Raw genomic sequence first — 20,734 nt, 5'->3', positions numbered from 1 at the left:
TTTGAACAACCTTCTCTTCTCGCAAGAGGCTATATGACTTCAAACACCAGACATTTCTTTCCAAACTTAGAATCTCCTTGTACGTAATCACATCATGTTTGAAGCCAGCATGTATATTTTCTATTGCGTGTTTTGGAATTGCCCACAATGGTATCTTGCAACTCAACTTATGTCTATACTTCTTCCAAACTCTCAGCAATGCCTGTCTTAAGATGTGCACCCTAAACACATTGTCTACCTTCTTATCATACAACAAATATGCATGCCAGCCAAACAACAAATCATGGCCCTCAAGATTTAATAACCTCCCTTGCGTCAAATTAATCCAATCACTTATTCCTACTAATGCAGCAGCTTCATAATATAATTTAAAATTAGGCAATTTAAGGCCACCTCTCTCACGAGTATCCTGCATAATCTTAAGTTTAACTCGTGGCTTTTTCCCTGCCCACACAAATTTATTGATACCTCGCTGCCATTCCTCCAAATTAGAATCTTTCTTAAGAATCGGTATCATTTGAAATAAAAATAAAAATTTAGGCAGGACATTCATTTTTACTGCTGCAATCCGTCCCAACAAAGACAATTGCAATTTTTCCCAACTCTCCAATTCTTTTTGAATTTTCCCCCATAGTTTTTCATAATTATTTTTATATAGCTTTGTATTAGAGGGCGACAAAATCACCCCCAAATATTTAACCCTTTTAACAATCTCAAATCCAGTTATTCCTTCTAGGAGAGCCTTTTGCGAAACTGTCATATTTCTGGCCAAAATTTTGGTTTTCTGTGTATTAACTTTAAATCCAGAAACCTTCCCATATTGTGTTATTATCTCCATCAGGTCCACAACAGAGTTCTCTGGCTGGGTCACTGTAACAACCAGATCATCTGCGAATGCTCTCAATCTGTAATCCTGATCTCCAATTTGTATCCCCTTAATTTTTTCCGAATTCCGAATTTTAACCAATAATATCTCTAATGTTAACACAAATAACAAGGGCAATAACGGACACCCTTGCCTTGTGCCCTTCTCAATATTACATGCTTCTGTCAAGCTATTATTAACTATAATTCGGGCAGTTTGTTTTTGATATAATGCCCTAATCGGTTGTAAAAATTTTTCCCCAAAATCCATTTTGTCTAAAACTTTCAACAAAAATTTCCAATTCAATTGATCAAAAGCTTTTTCAGCATCTAAAAAAATTAGCACCGCAGCGATCTGGTTATTCCTTTCCAAAAACTCTAACACATCAACTATATGCCTCACATTATTTTTCATTTGCCTACCACTAATAAACCCCGTTTGATCCCCATGAATCAACTGTTGCAGAACCCTCATCAGTCTATTAGCCAAAACCTTAGCAAATATCTTGTAATCTGTATTTAAAAGCGATATCGGTCTATAATTTTTAACTTGAGTAGCATCTTGGTCTTCCTTCGGAATCAAAGAAATAAAAGCTGTTCTCCAAGACGGTGGCACCTTTCCCCCCCTCTGGATTGTCTGGAACAGTTCCTTTAACGGTTTTATCATCTCTAATTGTAAATTTTTGTAATAGGCCGCAGTCAAGCCATCCGTACCTGGTGCTTTATCCACCTTCAATTCCTTAATTGCTGTGAAAATTTCTTCTTCTGTAATCAGTTGATTAATCCCCTCTTTTTGTACTTGCGTAAGAACCGGGATGCTAGCATTCTCCAAATATATATCAATATCTTTTTCATTAATTTCCTCTTTGGCATATAATTTCGAATAGAAATCCACAAAAGCATCCTTAATAAGGTTCTGTTGAAACACAACCCTTCCTTTATACTCAATCTTATCTATATTAGAAGCCCTTTGTTTTTTCCTCAATCTATAAGCTAACCATCTGCCTGGTTTATTAGCGTTGCAAAAAGTATTATGCCTAGCAAACCGCAGATTGGTTGCCACTTGATCAGCCATTAATTTATCAAATTGTCCTCTTAACAGTCTAATAGCCTCCTTGGTCTTCACATCCTCTGAGTTCAAAATCAAAGCCTTTTCTTTTTCCTTTATTTCATTCTCCAGTTCTTTCCTTCTAGTTTCCACTGCACGTCTATGTTTATTATTCATATATATCAACACCCCTCTCATATAGGCCTTGCTAGCATCCCAAACCATATCCATAGAGGTACCCTTATTCATGTTAATCTCAAAAAAATCCTTCATCCGCTGTTTGCATTCTTCCACATTTCTCTGATTTCTAAACAAATTCTCATTTACGCGCCACGAGCGCCTGTCTCTTGAATCTTGAGTAAGAATTAATATTTGAAATTTAGTCATCAGAGGTATCAACTCATATTTAAAGTTAAGTTTTATTTGTCATTCTATTGCTTGCTTTTCTCAGTGCAAATCTATCCTACTGGGATTTCTTTTCACAGTGTACTGAAGCTTTAACCATCATAAATAATGTTGTTTCATCTACAGATTCTTCTATTTCCCTGTTCACTCCTTTTTCTGGGTCATTAATGTATGTATTAGGTAGCTTAGGAATACAGCTACTTTCCTCCACTGAATTGCAATAACATATAAATACGAAGCATACAAGCTCATTAGTTTTATTGCAAAATTCAAAAAGTTAAGTATTCCCTAAATTCTGATTCTGATTTCATACAACCCATAGAAATTAATTTAAAAAGAGCTTTGGCTACATGGGGGAATATAAAAAATTAACAGTGTCATTCATTATTTTCCTTAAAACAGAAGTTTAAAACAACTGTATTTTATAATCAAATTGCTGAACATCTGGAATTAGAAATCTTTCTAGAATATTAACAGTGATAAGCATAATAAAAAGTAGCTTGGAAGACAGAGAAGAAGAAATTGCAGATTCTATAGCAAGAATGCAGTTGGGTGGATACAACACAAACCTGTAAACATTCAAGATCTAAAAGTGACTTACACAGCAGAAATCCATAGTCAGCTCACCAAAACACATACTTGTGTGGCAAAAGCTTCACAAAATGGAGCATACATAAAAAGGTTAATGAAATATTTTATTGTTATAAACTTCTGTGTGCCTATAGATTACATTCAAGCCCTTTTTCCTGAAACATATGCTTTCCACTCCTTATCCTGCCAACTCATTAGGCTATTGGTCCAATGTTAGAACCAGAAAGGCCTGTTTCGAATATAGTAGCTGTCCAGCAAGTTTTTTAAAAAAATCAGAAGAAAATGCAGTTTTCAGGTAAATCCCAACTCTAGAGCTGCAATGCAATAAGCTCAAGAGCGTACTTATATTTTTCCTTGACTGTATCTTCTATCTTCTTTAATATAGAACTGCTTTATAATAATGCATTTACCACTATTTTCTTCAGTTCTCCCAAACTCTTGTAATTCAGAACTCTTACGAAACAAGTCCCCAGTTTATTTAAGCTAGGAAATCATGACTTTTAAACAGGTAAGATGATTGGATTACACTTATACTGCAGATGTGGCAAATAAAAAAAGAGCTGGGGTAATATAGCAGTAAGCAAAGCTGCACTTGTCCTTACAAACAAGATGACCTATTTACTATGGAGAATGAATGGCTACGAAGGGGAAAATAGCATATATCACCAAAGACCGTGAAAGTTTTAATTTTTGCTACTATTACTTATCCAATGGTAGTCCTCAATTTATAACAGGTTGCTTAATGATTGTTCAAAGTTAGGATGGACTTCACAACTGTCCCCTCCCCAATCACATGACTGTCTTTTGACCATTTGACTACCAGCCTGCATTTACAACCAGTTGCAGTGTTCCATATTCACGATTTACAATGTTTTTTTTTTTTTTTGGCTGGTTTCTGGTATATTTTTCCCAGAAAAAAAACAAACACCCATCCAAAGAATCAATTCAATTAATAACCATCTGGATAGCTTAAGGAACATTTGCTTTGCTTTACAACCACGGTGACTTGCTTTGGGACCACTATAAAAAAAGATGTAAAATCGAGCCCAGTCATGTGCTATCTTGACTTACAACTACACCTTATGACTGAAATTCCTCTATCTCATGTTTACAAAAAATTGAGGAAATAACCTAACCCTAACCCTTCTTTGGTTAGGTACAACTTACAAAGGTATAATTGTTCATTTATCAGTTTACTTTATAATTTAGAATTTTTTAAAGCAACACACTGTCATTTTGAAAAAAATTATTTTCTCTAGGAACATACAGTATTTAGGAGAGAATATGACAGTAGTTTTACCTTCATGCTAATACGTATTTCTGAGATATGCTTTTGCATCTGTTGTCTATTTTTCATGTGAAATATAAAAATAAGAGATTCAAGTCAGTTATCGGTTTTACAATGACCACTGTTATGACATCGTAATTAGCATCAAACACCCACATTTATTAGAGCAAATCTACTTTGCATTTTGAATGATTGTTCTGGTATGCGAGGACCATTACTAATTTCTTTTTGGGTGAAACAAAGATTGTTTTCTTGTGGCAAAATAAAAAAGAAAGAAAATAACTGTCACGTAATTTCCAAACATTCAATAAAAAAAATAAATGACGTATTAGTTTATGACTATTACCCAAGATTTAATTAACTAAAACCAATTTGCAGAAAATACAGACTAAGATGTATAACTTATCATTACTTTAATTTGGTTCTAAGGCAAGATGCCACACCTATCTTCATTAAAACATCTTCATAAAAAAAAGAAAAAGAAAAATGCAGAAGCGTTTTTTGATGTTGATGTTGCCTAGTTTGGGTAAATGAAACATCTGCAAGAAAACAACCAAACTCAGAGAGTACCAAGGACCCCTTAAACATGCAGACGACATTTGAAGTAGAGCAGAGGTCCCCAACCTTTCGGGCACCAGGAACCAATTCCGTGGAGAAAGGTTTTTTCGCGGACCGGAGGGTGCATGGTTTTGTGTACTGCCTGCATCCCATGGATGGGGCTTTGCGTGTTTGTACAGACTGGCATGCCACAGCCCAGTGCCGGTCCACAGATCAGAGGTTGGGGACCCCTGAAGTAGAGTACAACTCAGAAGAATATTCCATTTCAAAAATCAAATTACTTCATTAAATGTAGTGCAGTATTTTATTAAAACAAATTTTATGTGCCTGGGACAACAATACAAGAAACAAAAGAAGTGAACATCTTTCTACTAAAACACCATTGTAAATCTCAAACCAAGCACAGTAACCTGTTCATGACAATGTATCAGCAACCTCTTGTAATTATAAAAGTCTGAAAACTATCACAACAATCGCCTCAATCACAGTAAAATAATAATCAGATAGGGCAACAAGGTGGATATAAAGAAACTGGTAATGTGCAACTCATCTTGCAACGTAAACTATGTCAGATCTGCAATTAGTAAACATGTTTAACATAAACACAGCAATAAAGCAAAAAGTAAGGATAATTATAATTATATACTTATATGAGATCTGCAAAGTTTTTGATCATTCACCTTTAAGAATAACAACAAACATTCCTAATAAATTTTACTTGCACTTATGTATGTTCTAATAAAAATACAAAGGTATCCTGTTCTGTGTATTAGAAATTCTTTTTAAAGAAAAATATCAATTGTACTATTAATTGTGCCAGCAATAACAACTCTGTAGTATTTTTTTAAAAAAACACATTATTGTAAACTGTGTAATCTAGTTCATTCAAGCTTAATTAACACATCAAAAATAGACATTCTTTTACACATGCTTTTCGAAAAAGAATAAGCATGCATATTTTATTTCTATTACTTAAGTCTGCTACAAATAAGTTAAATATTGTAGCATATTACAAATGAAACAGATACAAATTAAGTAGATGGGGAGACGGGGCCTAGAGAGCCATTGGAGATCCACCCGATCTGAATCCAACCGATCACGACTAAGATCCTTTACTAGATCTTATCTCGCAGCAATGAGGATGGCGAGGTCCAATTACTTCGCTACACTCATTGCATCCGCAGATAACTGCCCGGCCGCCTTGTTTAGGATAACTCGCTCCCTCCTTAATCAAGAGGTGAGGGAGGATCCCTTACAGGGTCGTGCCGAGGAGTTTTGCCAACATCTGTCGGACAAAATCACTCGGATTCGGACCGGCTTAGACTCCGACTGGGCAGAGTCTAACGATCAGAACATGGGTGGTCTTGTTGATGTTATATGGGATGAGTTCGACCCTGTGACCCCAAAGGAAGTGGACAAAATTATGAGGAAGCTGAGCTCCACCACTTGTTTATTAGATCCGTGCCCTTCTTGGCTGGTTTATTCAGCTCGAGAGGGAACACGAATCTGGCTCCAGGCGATGATATCCGCCTCCCTGAGGGTTGTTTCCCCTCCGTCTTGAAAGAAGCGGTGGTGAGACCCCTCCTCAAGAAACCTACCTTGGACCCAACTATATTAAACAACTTTCGTCCAGTCTCCAACCTTCGCTTTCTTGCTAAGATTGTTGAGAGTGTGGTGGCACATCAACTCCCTTCGGTTCTGGAGGAAACTGACTATCTGGACCCGTACCAATCGGGTTTCAGGCCCGGACACAGCACAGAGACGGCATTGGTCGCACTAATAAATGATCTCTGGAGAGCTCGGGACAGAGGCTGTTCCTCTGTCCTAGTCCTTCTAGATTTCTCAACGGCTTTTGATACCATCGAATATGGTATCTTGCTGCAGCGTCTCAGGGGATTGGGAGTGGGAGGCAAGGTTCTCCAGTGGTTCTCCTCCTATCTCATGGGACGTTCGCAGTCGGTATTAACAGGAGGGCAGAGATCAAGCTCGAGGCCTCTCACTTGTGGAGTCCCTCAAGGATCGGTCCTCTCGCCTCTCCTATTCAACATCTACATGAAACCGCTAGGCGAGATCATTCATGGTTTGGGGGGCAGGTATCACCAGTATGCTGATGATACCCAGCTTTTTATTTTGACCCCAAACCACCTCAGTGATGCCCTTGATGTGATGTCCCGTTGCCTGGAAGCAGTTCGGGTCTGGATGGGGAGGAACAGGCTTCAACTCAACCCTGACAAGACTGAGTGGCTGTACGTACCGGCATCTCGGGATATTCAGAACATTCCATCTCTTTCTATAGGGGGTGAGTTATTACCCCCCACAGATAGGGCTCGCAACTTGGGAGTCCTCCTAGATTCACAGCTTTCCTTGGAAGACCACATAATAGCTGTGACTAGGGGAGCCTTTGCCCAGGTTCGCCTGGTGCGCCAATTATGGCCCTATCTAGACCGGGATGCCCTACGTACGGTCACTCATGCACTCATGACCTCTCGTTTAGACTACTGCAATGCTCTTTACATGGGGCTGCCCTTGAGGACCACTCGGAGGCTCCAACTGGTACAGAATGCAGCCGTGAGAGTTGTGTTGGGAGTCTCCCGATACTCCCATGTTACACCTCTACTCCGTGAGCTGCATTGGCTCCCAGTTGTCCTCTGGGTAAGATTCAAGGTGCTGGTAATGGTTTTCAAAGCCCTACATGGCATGGGTCCGGAGTACCTTAGGAATCACCTGCTGCCAGCATCAACGTCCCTCCGTCCAGTGCGCTCCCACAGAGAGGGCCTCCTAAGGGTTCCGCCGTTCGGAGAATGCCGTCTGGTGGCTCCCAGAGGGAGGGCGTTCTCTGTGGGTGCGCCTGACCTATGGAACCATTTACCGGTTGAGCTCCAGATGGCTCCCGACCTTCACTCCTTCCGATGCGACCTAAAAACATATCTGTTTGAGCAATCCGGTCTGGTCTGACGGGTTCTGTTGTAATTATTGTTTTAAGGTAACTATCTTCTGCATTTGGGCAAAATTAGAGTTTAATTTGTTTTCAATATCTGTATTTGTGCATTCTGATATTTATGTCACTGTTCACCGCCCTGAGTCCTTAGGGAGAAGGGCGGTATACAAATCAAATAAATAAATAAAACAAATAAATAAACAAGTATTATATTGAAACATGTAATATAAAAAATAACATTTTTAATAGTTTAATTGCTATTACTGGAAAGTACAATGTATTTAATGCAATATAGCTAATCCCTAAATGCTAGTGCACAGCTAGTTTCTTAATTATTTTTTTCCTACATATATAAAGAATCTATACGCCCTCTGTGGGCACTTCCATAATTAATCTGCTCTGCAAAGCAATACCAATAATTCTGATATTACTAGAGAAAATAAAGCGAAAAGTTCTTGAAATCTTAGAAATCTTTTACCAATATTTTAAAAGTATAGATTCCAGAAATGTATTTACCACCAAAAGTATCTTCTTACTTGACTCTGAACTGTAACTGAATGATGTAGAAGAGCAGACAAAGTTGGAAGGTGCAGTTAAATGAATCATCAGTTTAGAGTCCCTGCGTTCCCACAAGAGACCCAAGTCCAGCTCCCCTAGTGCCAATTTAGTGCTGTTATTTGACTAGATTCTTGCGTAAAGGCAATAATAATATATCCTCTGACATAACAAATAGTCTGGTTCTTTGTACCTGACACTGTAGATAGCTAGCTAAGGACTTTAGTGCTGCTTTCATACAGCCTTTCTATAATAGCCAAAGTTAAATGTTTGCAAGTTTTAAAATACTGGAACCACGGCACTGGTTAATTTTTATAGTGCAATGTTTTCAAAAATATTTTAGCATACTTGGAGGTTTTGCAGTCTCAACTCCTTGCAAGGATTTCAATGACACACCACTAACTCCTCTGTATCTAGAAAGTCTAGACACTCATCAAATTCAGAAGAGCTACTCTTATTTTATTTCAATAGAACGAAAGTAGGAAACTCATTAAAAAAAACCCAAACAATCAGAGCTAAAATAGTTCAGCCTATAGTTAATGAAACAGTAGACAGCACATGTGTACTATATAGGCAGACCCTCAATTCAATTTCCAGCATACATGAGCAGATTTGAGAAAGGAAAGAATGGAGGCTTTAAACAATGAAATTGTATGCTAACTATTAAAATATTAGTAAAAATAAACTAATATGGAGCAAACATTTTACTACTGTGTAATAAAAAGTTTGGCCAGCCTTCATGCATCAGAAATTCACCATTCTTAATATCCTGACAAAAGTCAAACTTACAGTAATTTGCTTTATTTTAATCCTTTTTCTGAGGCTAATTCTAATCACTGATTAATCTTTTTCTTTCATTTGTAATCATGAATAAAAGATAAGTTTTCCAAAAGGACTGCAGATATTTTAAAATTGGTTGATAAGACATCCTTTACTATGAATACCACATAGGTAAAGGTAAAGGTTCCCCGGCACATGCCTGCTAGTCGTTTCCACCTCTAGGGGCCGGTGCTCATCTCCGTTTCAAAGCCGAAGAGCCAGCGCTTGTCCGAGGATGTCTCCATGGTCATGTGGCCGGCATGACTAGACGCCAAAGGCGCATGGAACACTGTTACCTTCCCACCATAGTGGTCCCTATTTTTCTACTTGCATTTTTACGTGCTTTCGAACTGCTAGGTTGGCAGAAGCTGGGACAAGTAACAGGTGCTCACTCTGTTACGCGGCACTTGGGATTCGACCCGCCAAACTGCCGACCATCTGATCAACAAGCTCAGCATCCTAACCCACTGAGCCACCGCGTCCCTGAATACCACATAGCATTAAAGAAAGTATTATGAATATGAAAGAGTAGAGGGAAAAAAGTGAGAAATTTCAGTGGCAGAACATCTGTGAGCAGAACAGATTTTTGGTTCTCTAACTCCTGCCTTACTAAACCTTATGATGGACTGACTTCTTCATTGTTCAGCCACCAATTTTCTTTGGATACAGCAACTGTGAGGTGAGAGGCACTTATACAAAGCTGCTTCACTTATACAAAGCTGTTTATGACTTTGGCCTATAAGAATTCCCAGTATACAAAGGAAATATGACAGAAGAGGGATTAGAGAATCATCACAATAAAGCAACAACCTTAAGGTTTTATATGCTTTCAACAATTCTTCTTATGGAAACTCTTAAACTAAAATGATCTACTTGGCTTTCAAAACAGAAGATGGGATAATAATTATGTATTTCCAGTGATATTATTTAAGATTTCAAAAGCATCATTGGAGAAATAATTTAAAAACAGTTAACCCCCCCTAAAATATTCCAGATCTAATGAAATATTAGATGGCAGATGTTTAGTTTTGAATAATCTCTTTTATTTTACACGTTAGCAATTCCTGCACACACTAGCAATTTTTTATCAGAACCTTTAATTAAAATTTTAAAAAACTATTGTTGCATCTGAATATGTAAAATGTGTGTTACAATTAGATGCAATGAAGTTCACAAAATGTGTGAGTTCATATAGACAAGGTTTAAAATAACACAATTCAATTTCAAGTTCTGAAACTTGGAAGATTGCAAATGGTGATCATTTGGATCACAGGGCACTTGGCAATCCATCATAAAGGCAAACAGGTTGCCAAGTAACCAAAATTCAGTCATATGACTGGGAGAGCCAGCATGACATTTTATGATAGCTGGAGTTGTAAAGCACCTATTCTGAGACTGTCATGACTGCAAATGGTTATTAAATGACTGGACTATCTGTAATGTGGTACACGAGCCACAAAATGTATGTTTCCAATTATATCTGATGTATGAACTGCCCTAGGCAAGCCATTGTGGTTTCATTTGCATATCAAGCCAAATCATAGTTAAGGAATGCTAGCTGTAGTTTAGTTTTGGTATAATGTCTAAATTGACAAGGTACAAGAAGCAGTTATTCTTTTTCCAGAGGCCTTTGCACCTAGAATTTAGTACCTTAAAAATGATGAAAAACACAGCTGACATCCAGCTGTAAACTAGGAATCCTTTAGTTAAAATGAACAGAACCCACCTGAGCCTTAAACCTCCATTTGCAATGTGTACTAGAGAAGCGTATTAAAATTTACTATTTCAGTGCAAAACATTAAAAAGTGCACATCTGTTACTAAATCAGAAAGCACTAGACAATTAACAAATATAGATATATGCCTGGAAGAACAGCATTTGGCATTTAAAGAATCTTGGCCTCTCTGTATATTGGACCTATTCTTATTAGTCCCAGACATTATGACTAATTTTAATGTACACTGGAGTTGTAATCTAAAATAATTGGAGCACAAATTTTCTTTATCAGGCCTACAAAAACTTTTCAAAGAAATATGTGCATAGGATACTGCTGACTTTTACAGTAGGTCGAGACAAATTTTATTTGGACTTAGTAACTAACTAGTGGTTTTAACTACAAATAAGCTCTTGGGTAACTCTGGTTCTAGAACTTAATTGATCTGCAGAGATATAATAAGGCTGACCAGAGTAGTGATTATGAGTCAAGATGTTTCCCTTGCAATTAAAGAACCTCCTGAACCTGAACGCTTTGAACAAATGTGTGCCTAGAAAACATCTCATGAGCAAACTGTCCCTCTGGATCCAGCTACTGGACACATGAAGCAACTGCAATCATTTCACTGCTTGGTGTGGCAGCTCTGGGGCTTTCTGGATGTTAAAAATCTATTAAATAAATAAATACAAGTTAATAGAACTCTCATCGGATCCCTTGATTACTACTAGGGATTGAGTCACTGAAAATACAGCTTTATAGTAGTGTTACATATTTTAAACATATTTTCACTAAACTAGTATCTACTTACGCAGATTTGATGAGTGTGATGAAAACAGTTTATCTTTTGAACCTTCTATAAAACTGGTCTTTGAAATCTATTATTGTCACCCATTTCTTTTTATCAGCAAAGATGTTTCTCTTAATCAATACCACTCACTGTCTTATCCAATATTTTTACAGCATTGCCTTTCTGCCAAAATGGGCAAATGCTACTTTCTTTATAAAACGAAGAAACTAAATTATTGAAATATCAAATCTAAACTACAAAATGTATTGCTTTATCTGAGTTCTATTTTATCTAAATATTCCTCATACAATTCCAACGGGATGCCTTTCCCAATCTACTTTTTCAGGGTTTTCATATTAATTATAAAAACATAGCTTAAACTGAAAAAAAACCCTTTTCAAATCAGAAAGCAAAATCATTCATGCTGAATTAAAAATAAATAAATAAAACTAGTAATCTAGAAAAACAACTAAATCAGAACAAGATACTATGCATTTCATTTAGCAGTGAGTTTTAATCGCCTCATTGGAGCTTATCCCGATAAATAAATATATGAGAAAACTAGGGATAAACAGAATGATGGAAGAGCATAGTAGTACAGTTCTAGAAATAGTCTCAGAAACGTGATTAAGACCTATGTAACACATCCTCCTCCCATATAGAAACTTCATATACAATTCCAGTTCTTCAACATACTGTAATATTTCAAATGCTTTATAAAAAGACAGAAAAAATCAAGAAATTTGTCTGTTCAATAGAACTATAAAATATAAATAAGAGTGGAGGGAAGACCTAATAATGAATTATAACAAATTCAAAACGTATTTTGTGCAGATGTCCACATCCAATGTCAGATAATTTTACTCCTTTCTTTTCCTGTAAAATTTTTCATATTACCTCAAAGATGATTTTCTACCTAGAAGAGGGTAACTGAATATATACAATATGTCATAAAAGAAAAACAGCGAGCAATATACCAACAATTCACGAATTAAATAAATGCATTTGTCCAAAAATGAAAATGGCAGAATATACTGGTTCCCTATCAACATCTTAATGAACTTCACCATTTCTTAAATCTATGAAGCAAATAGTTTCAAGCAATTAATAGATGGTAAATTTAAGACCCTGACAAAACCTGTCTTTAAAAAATCAATCAGAACATGCTTCTCAGAAAGGTATAAATTAACAAATTTTGCTGTGAATTTTATTGTAAGATTGGTTCCCACTCTGAAACTATTTTGCAAGGCCCTGAAGATGTGGTTCTGCCAATGGGGACCCCAGAGTGATAAGGAGCCCATCAAGTGGAGGTGGTGAGTTATTGGTTTTTCTAATGGGGTTTTATCCTTGTAAGTCGCCCAGAGTCACAGAGTGTGATTTGGGTTACCATATAAAATTTCTTAATAAATAAAAATCATGAACCAATCAAGATAAAAAGAAAAAATACATATTGCATATTTGTTCCTGATACAAATTATATAACAAAACAATTTCTGAAACATTTAAAAGTTACTTATATGAATATCTACAAAATTTGCTGGAAAACCTATCCATCCATACATATCTTACCTTTTCCATTTATTGTTAATGCAGATGCAATATTAGCTGTTACTGGCATTGGCAACTGTGGCACTAATGAATGTATTCTTGGCCTGCTCCCCATTCTAGCACGTTCTTCTCCAGGACCTAATAAAGCTCCAACTGGTTTTTCTGCTGCCACCTCTGGTGCTACAGAATCTTCATGATCCTGCTCAATGCGATCCAGCTTATCAGGACTTTCATTTTGAAAGCCATCTACTGCTGTCCGACTCTTGATAGGACTTTTGGGCACAAGAATTTTGATACCTGATTTTGAAAGGTCCATGTTTTTTCTACCAGAGAGAGGAGTGTTGTTTTTCCGAAACTTCTGGGCAGCAAATAGTTGATTTTTTGATTCGTGGTCTTTTCCAATAACTAAGGACTTGGACGTTTTTGAAAAAGAACTGTTAGTAGATCGAGAAATTTGTTTTCTTGCATTATTTGGAGATGTCCTATTTGTCCTTGTTAATGTGCTTTCTTTTTGTTTTTCACTGTGATGTCTGTTAAATTCATGTATATATTCTTCACAATTTACAAGGTGCTGTTCAGGTTCCCATGTGTCATCTTCACTCTCATAGCCTTTCCATCGTACTAAATATTCCGTTTTTCCTTTCTTGTTTTTTCTTTTATCAACAATTCTCTCTACCTGTTGAAAGAATTAGAGATGGCAATGAAGATGTACTTGTGAATGTTCAAACATGAATGTACAATGAGGCAATTTGAAATACAGAATCTAGAAACAATTATGTTTTGTTTCAATAGTACTCATTAATTTTGTCAATCAGTGTAAATAATTGTATACTTTATTAGTAAGCTCAAACAACCTTAAATGTACACAAATGCAGGAAAGTATAAAATAAATTATATGATGATGACTGAAAAGAAAAATGGTACTAATGGCATACATATTTTTAAAGTTGTACACTGCCTGGAGTCATAATGTATGAGTTGAGTGGCCATATACATTTGTTTAATATATAAATAATATTTGACATTCCGTGATGGGAAGAACTCTGCACCTTCCATTATATATCAAGTACTGATATATTTATTGCCATCATAAATTACTAGGATGCCTTACTCTCAGTGCAATAACCCTAAGCTTCTATCCTAACAACAACAAAGAAAACAAGATTATAATCATTGGTGAACATCTTCGTATGTTGGGCAACCTATCTTGGGCAACTCATGCATTCATTACCTTATCTTTAAAATGGTGGAAGAGGGGAAATGGCTCTTTAATGGGCAAATTAAGGATGCAAAATCTTTTTGAATTCCTTACTAATGTCACCTTTCAATATTACTGTCAATTCATTAAAGACATAAAACATAAGATAAAATAAGAATTCTTACGGTGACAGAAATGTAAATCATAGTAGATCTGTATTCGTGGAAATCAGTTCTTGGGAATTTTTCATCTTTAATCATAAACAAATATAGATAGATATAACTTGATATATTAATGTTAATCACATAATCATATTGGAGACAACAAAAATTAATACACCACATTTCATCTTGATGTCCTATTTCAATTCTTATTATATTATCTCCCTCTCCCCATGCTAACAAAATACTTGGTTTTCTATTTTTCTAAAGTAGAATTCTGTTAATACTTCTGTAACAGACCATTCAAAAATGAAACTAGCATCTATAAAGTGGCTACAAAGAGAAAACGACAATAAAGAAACACTAAAATCTGGAATGACTTAAAATCAGATGGAAATTTGATTTTCAATTTTCAAACCAGGTTAATTTTGATGTTTGTAACGATCACATTATTTTTAATATGCTTAAAATATATTTATTTATTCTGAATTTAGTTATTTAAAATATTTGTTCCTGGTATGTTTTCATAACAAATATTTCAACACTGAATACATGTGACTGCCATAAATAATAACCTGTTTGCCTGTTCCCATAAAACAGGATGTCATAATGGAGATGTTGATAGTACAAATTCTTACATTGTATTATTAATTAGTTGGTGTAAGATGGTGAGAAATAGAATTATTCAAATAGATATGTATTCTGAATATTAGACTTTGTGATGCATTGTGATAATGGGAACTTTGGTTACTTAAAACTTGGAAACTAGAAATATTAAATGATAAGTTAAATATTAATGGGAAAATAAAAACTGGGGAAAACTAATTAGGACACTGATTGTCTATAAATATTGAATGTTAAAATAATAAGGATATGTATAAGCCAAAAAGTATTGATAAATGTAAGAATGTCATTTTTATCCAATTGATTTAATAAGAATTGTATTAGTTTAAACAGGAGACAGTAAATACTAAGGGGAAAAGAGAGGAAAAATTTAATGGCGAAGGTTGTTGAGAGTGTGGTGGCGCATCAGCTCCCTTTGGCCCTGGATGAAGCGGATTATCTGGATCCGTACCAATCGGGTTTCAGGCCCGGGTACAGCACAGAGACGGCATTGGTCGCGCTGGTGAATGATCTCTGGAGGGCTCGGGATAGGGGATGTTCCTCTGTCCTAGTCCTATTAGACCTCTCAGCGGCTTTCGATACCATCGACCATGGTATCTTGCTGCGGCGTCTCAGGGGATTGGGAGTGGGAGGCACGGTCCTTCGGTGGTTCTCCTCCTATCTCCTGGGACGCTCGCAGTCGGTGTTGGCAGGGGGGCAGAGATCGGCCCCTAGGTCTCTCGTTTGTGGAGTTCCTCAGGGGTCGGTTCTCTCGCCTCTCCTGTTCAACATCTATATGAAACCGCTGGGTGAGATCATTCGTGGTTTTGGAGTTGGGTATCATCAATATGCTGATGATACCCAACTTTTCTTTTCGACCCCAAACCACCCCAGTGATGCCCTCGCTGTGATGTCCCGTTGCCTGGAGGCGGTTCGGGTCTGGATGGGGAGGAACAGACTTCAACTCAACCCTGACAAGACTGAGTGGCTGTACATTCCGGCATCCCGGGACATTCAAAATGTTCCATCTCTTTCTATGGGGGGTGAGTTGTTACCCCCCGTGGATAGGGCTCGCAACTTGGGAGTCCTCCTAGACTCACGACTTACCTTGGAAGAACATGTAGCAGCTGTGACTAGGGGGGCTTTCGCCCAGGTTCGCCTGGTGCGCCAGTTGCGGCCCTATCTGGACCGGGATGCCCTGTGTACGGTCACTCATGCGCTCGTGACCTCTCGCCTTGACTACTGTAATGCTCTCTACATGGGGCTTCCCTTGAAGACCACTCGGAGGCTCCAACTGGTACAGAATGCGGCCGCGAGAGTTGTCTTGGGAGTTTCCCGGTACTCCCATGTTACACCTTTGCTCCGTGAGCTGCATTGGCTACCAGTTGTCTTCCGGGTGAGGTTCAAGGTCTTAGTGATGGTTTTTAAGTCCTTACATGGCATGGGTCCGGAATACCTCGGGGATCACCTGCTGCCGGCGTCAACTCCCCTCCGCCCAGTGCGTTCCCACAGAGAGGGCCTCCTCAGGGTGCCTCCGGTCAGAGAATGTCGGCTGGTGGCCCCCAGGGGGAGGGCCTTCTCTGTGGGCGCCCCGGCTTTGTGGAATCAGCTGCCGGTGGAGCTCCGGATGGCACCGGATCTCCGCTCCTTCCGGCGCGGGTTAAAGACCCACCTATTTGAACAAGCTGGCCTGGCCTGATGGGGAATTAATTTGGGTTTTAAATATTGCTATATTTTATTGTTTTATCGTGGGCATTAATTTAATTCTATTTTAACTTTTGTAGTTTTGTATTTTTATTATATGCCCTGTACACCGCCCTGAGTCCCTTGGGAGAAGGGCGGTATAAAAATTTAATTAAATAAATAAATAAATAAATAATGTAACAGCTTGGGACTTGCACTAAAGATAACTTGTAAGTCATTGTATTATTGATTAACCCAGCCGCCATGCGGCTTTTCAAATACTTAAATGTAAAATTAGAAAATCAACAAAACATTTTAAAAAGATAGTACAAAATCTTTGCCTTATAGCATATTATCTAGACTTACTAATTACACAATTTTACTAAGTAACAGGATTTGCATGGTTATGAGTACTTCATACAAGAGCATATTGTTGCTATAGAATTTCCACCTATTTTTTTCATCATTTGAGGGTCTACATCAGACATGTCAAACTCGCAATGTCCCATGACATCGCATGACTTATCGGAGCTTTTTCCATTGCCGGCAATGGGGTGGGCATGGTTTCCTGATGACGTGTCCGGCCTCCAGGCCGGCGGTTTGACACCCCCGGTCTACATCTTGCAAAAATCATATTCAGTGCTACTCATCACAGTCAGAAATATTGGCTCATGGAATGCATATAGTATAGCAAAAGTGATTCCTTTCTACAAATTCAGCATTCCTACATAGTCTATCAGTGTATTATATAAATCATTTCTATCAAAATGTAAAATTATCTATCAATCCATGGAAATGAATCTGTTGAGATAAGCATTAATGTATCGCACATATGCAAATAAGTTACAAAATTTGCTTTGATTAGTTTATATTTGTAATGGAAAGATAACTCTAAAACCTAAAATCAAACAATAGCAGTTCTTCATATACTGGTGAAATGCTTTAAGCAATTTGGTAACTTGATGAGAAAGAAATTAAAGAGATAGGCAGGCAGGCACACACATACCTCATCAGAAATGGAATGAATCAAACTTTGAATTGCTGAAGACCTGTCTTTATGCACATTATTGTTAAACTATTTTCAATCTCATTTCTATACATGTATACCAAATATGTTTTCATGAGATATATAAACATGTGTGCATGTTTGTGTGAGTATACCTTTATTAAATTTCAAAATAAAGTAAAATAAAATAAAATACAAACTAATATAAAGGGGAAAAGGAGAAGGGAATAAAAGGGAAAAGTGACAAAAAACCCATAAAAGAAATATATACAAAAAGTGACTTCCAACTTTTTCAGTATAGAGACCTCTAAGTTCAAATAAATAAATAATATCTCTTTAAGGGAAATGGGCAGTTCAGAAATGTGAAACACACACACACACACACACACACACACACCCCTAAAATAACTAAAGTAACTTAAAATATTAACCAATATTTTAAAAAACATATTCATATATTAGTTTAACTTTAATCTAACATATAAAATATATCAATTCACAATAATTTTCTGGTCAAATAAAATCTAATCCTCAAATACTGAAGTCAAAAATTCATTTCTCTATTTATTCTATAGAAAATTTAGCAACTATCTCCAAGCCGCAAGAAATTTAGCGCTTGAAATAGATTTCTTATGTTATTCATTCATCATTTGTTCATTCATTCATTCAGTGTATGGCATATCAGACATGGAATAGCAATATATATTAACATTTCACCTAGATTAATAAAACACAGTAAAATATAAATGTTAAAAAATATGTTCAAATACCAATGTCTAGGCCATCTAACCACTGAAATACAGCATCATTTATATTAAAGGGGGAAAAATCAGATAGTGGACAGGTAAATGGCCTCAGCTTACAACCAGCCATGATGTGATCTACAGTTTGATGTGGGATCCCACAGTCACAGAGGGGAGGATACTATGTCCCATTTTTACAAAAAATTCCAGCAGACACCACTTGAGGTGCAAATCCTATTGCCCATTGCTGACACGGTAGTTCAAAGCCTGGCATCTTTTTATGTGGGGTCATTTATATGTTTTCTTATATTTCTTATATAATAAAGGTCTTTGGACAATGTAGACTCAATTCACATTTTGTATTTTTCAATAGAAAGATTCCTTCTATCCACTGGTAAGCACTGTACTTATACAATGACTCTTGCTGGTGGAATGGTAGAGAAATAATTACTGACAATCCCCACCACAACCTTGGCATATCTTATACTTTCTAAAATTTGAAATCTATTACAGTCTTTAATTAAAAATAAGAAAGCCTTATTTTTTATTTCCACCTTAGTTTCAAAGCAGATTTTAATATTTTTTTTAAAAAAATTACTCCTGTTTGTGTAATCCCTGTGAGAAGCAATGCATAGTAACTAATTTATTACACAACGTAAGGAATATCTAGTGTACCCCAAACCCACTTAAAAACAAGTTAATGCAACATAGGTTTCATTATATTTAGTTTAGTTATGAATTTGCAACTTAGTTGTCAATTAATTTTAAAATATAATTTAGAAAACACTTCTATACTGTGCAACTGGTTCTAGTCTATTAGTGAAATTCAGTATACTGTAGATAGGCCTTATTTATCTAGCCTTATACAGAGATCATTTGCAGTTACAACAGTGATGAAAAAGTAACTATGCCACCTATCTTTGCATTTATGACTTTTGCAGGTCTGTAAAGCAAGGGAAAGCTGAAGTAAGATCCATAAGCAGTTGCACTTTCATACAGGAACTGTTTCACTTAACAACCAAGTTAAGTGGTCTCAATTGTGACTGCTAAACAAGGAAGGGGCGCTGTCTTACCTGAACGCCTTTTCTCAGCATGATGATGGAGAATACCTGTATTTTATATTCGTATCCTTCAAAATCCAGCAAACCTAACAGAGTGAATCTGGAAAAACTATCTTCCACTCTCTTTGCTTCTCCAGTTCTAGATCCTGATCATGACATAGCCTCTAAGTCTGTGAGAAAATATAGTATTTTATTCTCTGATTTTTCTTTTATCTTTTACGTCAGCTCATCTGACTATGTCTGTTGTTTGAATGACGGGACAGGATAGTAGAGTTAATAGAATTTTAAAAGATTTTCATATTTAATTTTAGAACAAATTACACTGTTTGTTTAGCATTTGAAATAATTTAGAGAATCACAAATCACTACTGCTAATATGCCAACTTATTTACAGCATTTAATTTGAATATGTATATTTATATACAAAGCTGTCCCCCATCTAAAAACTAGGGATCCCACAATCTACAAACAACATGTATAACCATCCATCTTTAAAACAATTTTAAAGACTCCCAACAATAAAATTGGTTTACTTATAAATAATAAACAAATTATAATGCAATAATTATAAAATCTAAAATCATAAAATAAAAAACAAAAACCCAGCATTCTAGACCATCCCTCCCTCATTCTATCATAGCCCCAGGATAAAAAAAATACCGAGAAAGGGACCTGAAGCGTGTACATCCGATCTAATCTGGTAGGATGGGTAGATACTCTCAGATTGAGGGGGTTCTGTAAATAAACTGGTCCTATGCACTGTAATGGGGACGCAGTGGCTCAGTGGGTTAGGACATTGAGCTTGTCGATCAGATGGTCGGCAGTTTGGCGGGTCGAATCCCGAGTGCCGCGTAACAGAGTGAGTGCCTGTTACTCGTCCCAGCTTCTGCCAACCTAGTAGTTCGAAAGCACGTAAAAATGCAAGTAGAAAAATAGGGACCACTATGGTGGAAAGGTAACAGCGTTCCGTGCGCCTTTGTCATCTAGTCATGCCAGCCACATGACCACGGAGATGTCCTCGGACAAGCGCTGGCTCTTTGGCTTTGAAATGGAGATGAGCACCGGCCCCTAGAGTTGGAAATGACTAGCACGCATGTGTGGGGGAACCTTTACCTTTATGCTCTGTAAGGCTTTAAAGGTGAAAACCAGTATCTTGAATTTGGA

The 20,734-nt window shown here is 36.9% G+C and overlaps 1 protein-coding gene across 1 annotated transcript in view; it reads right to left on the bottom strand.

Annotated features, from left to right (window-relative positions):
* The window catches only part of CDYL (chromodomain Y like), a 116,625-nt gene that overhangs the window by 54,348 nt on the left and 41,543 nt on the right, over positions 1–20,734 (bottom strand). Inside the window, exon 2 of the mRNA XM_083361178.1 lies at positions 13,137–13,791. Coding sequence (XP_083217304.1) covers positions 13,137–13,791 — 655 coding nt within the window. The remainder of the gene's footprint in view (positions 1–13,136; positions 13,792–20,734) is intronic.

Source organism: Vipera ursinii, assembly GCF_947247035.1.
Source record: "Vipera ursinii genome assembly, chromosome: 3".
Lineage (NCBI taxonomy): Eukaryota > Metazoa > Chordata > Lepidosauria > Squamata > Viperidae > Vipera > Vipera ursinii.
This window is presented reverse-complemented; position numbering and strand designations above follow the sequence as displayed.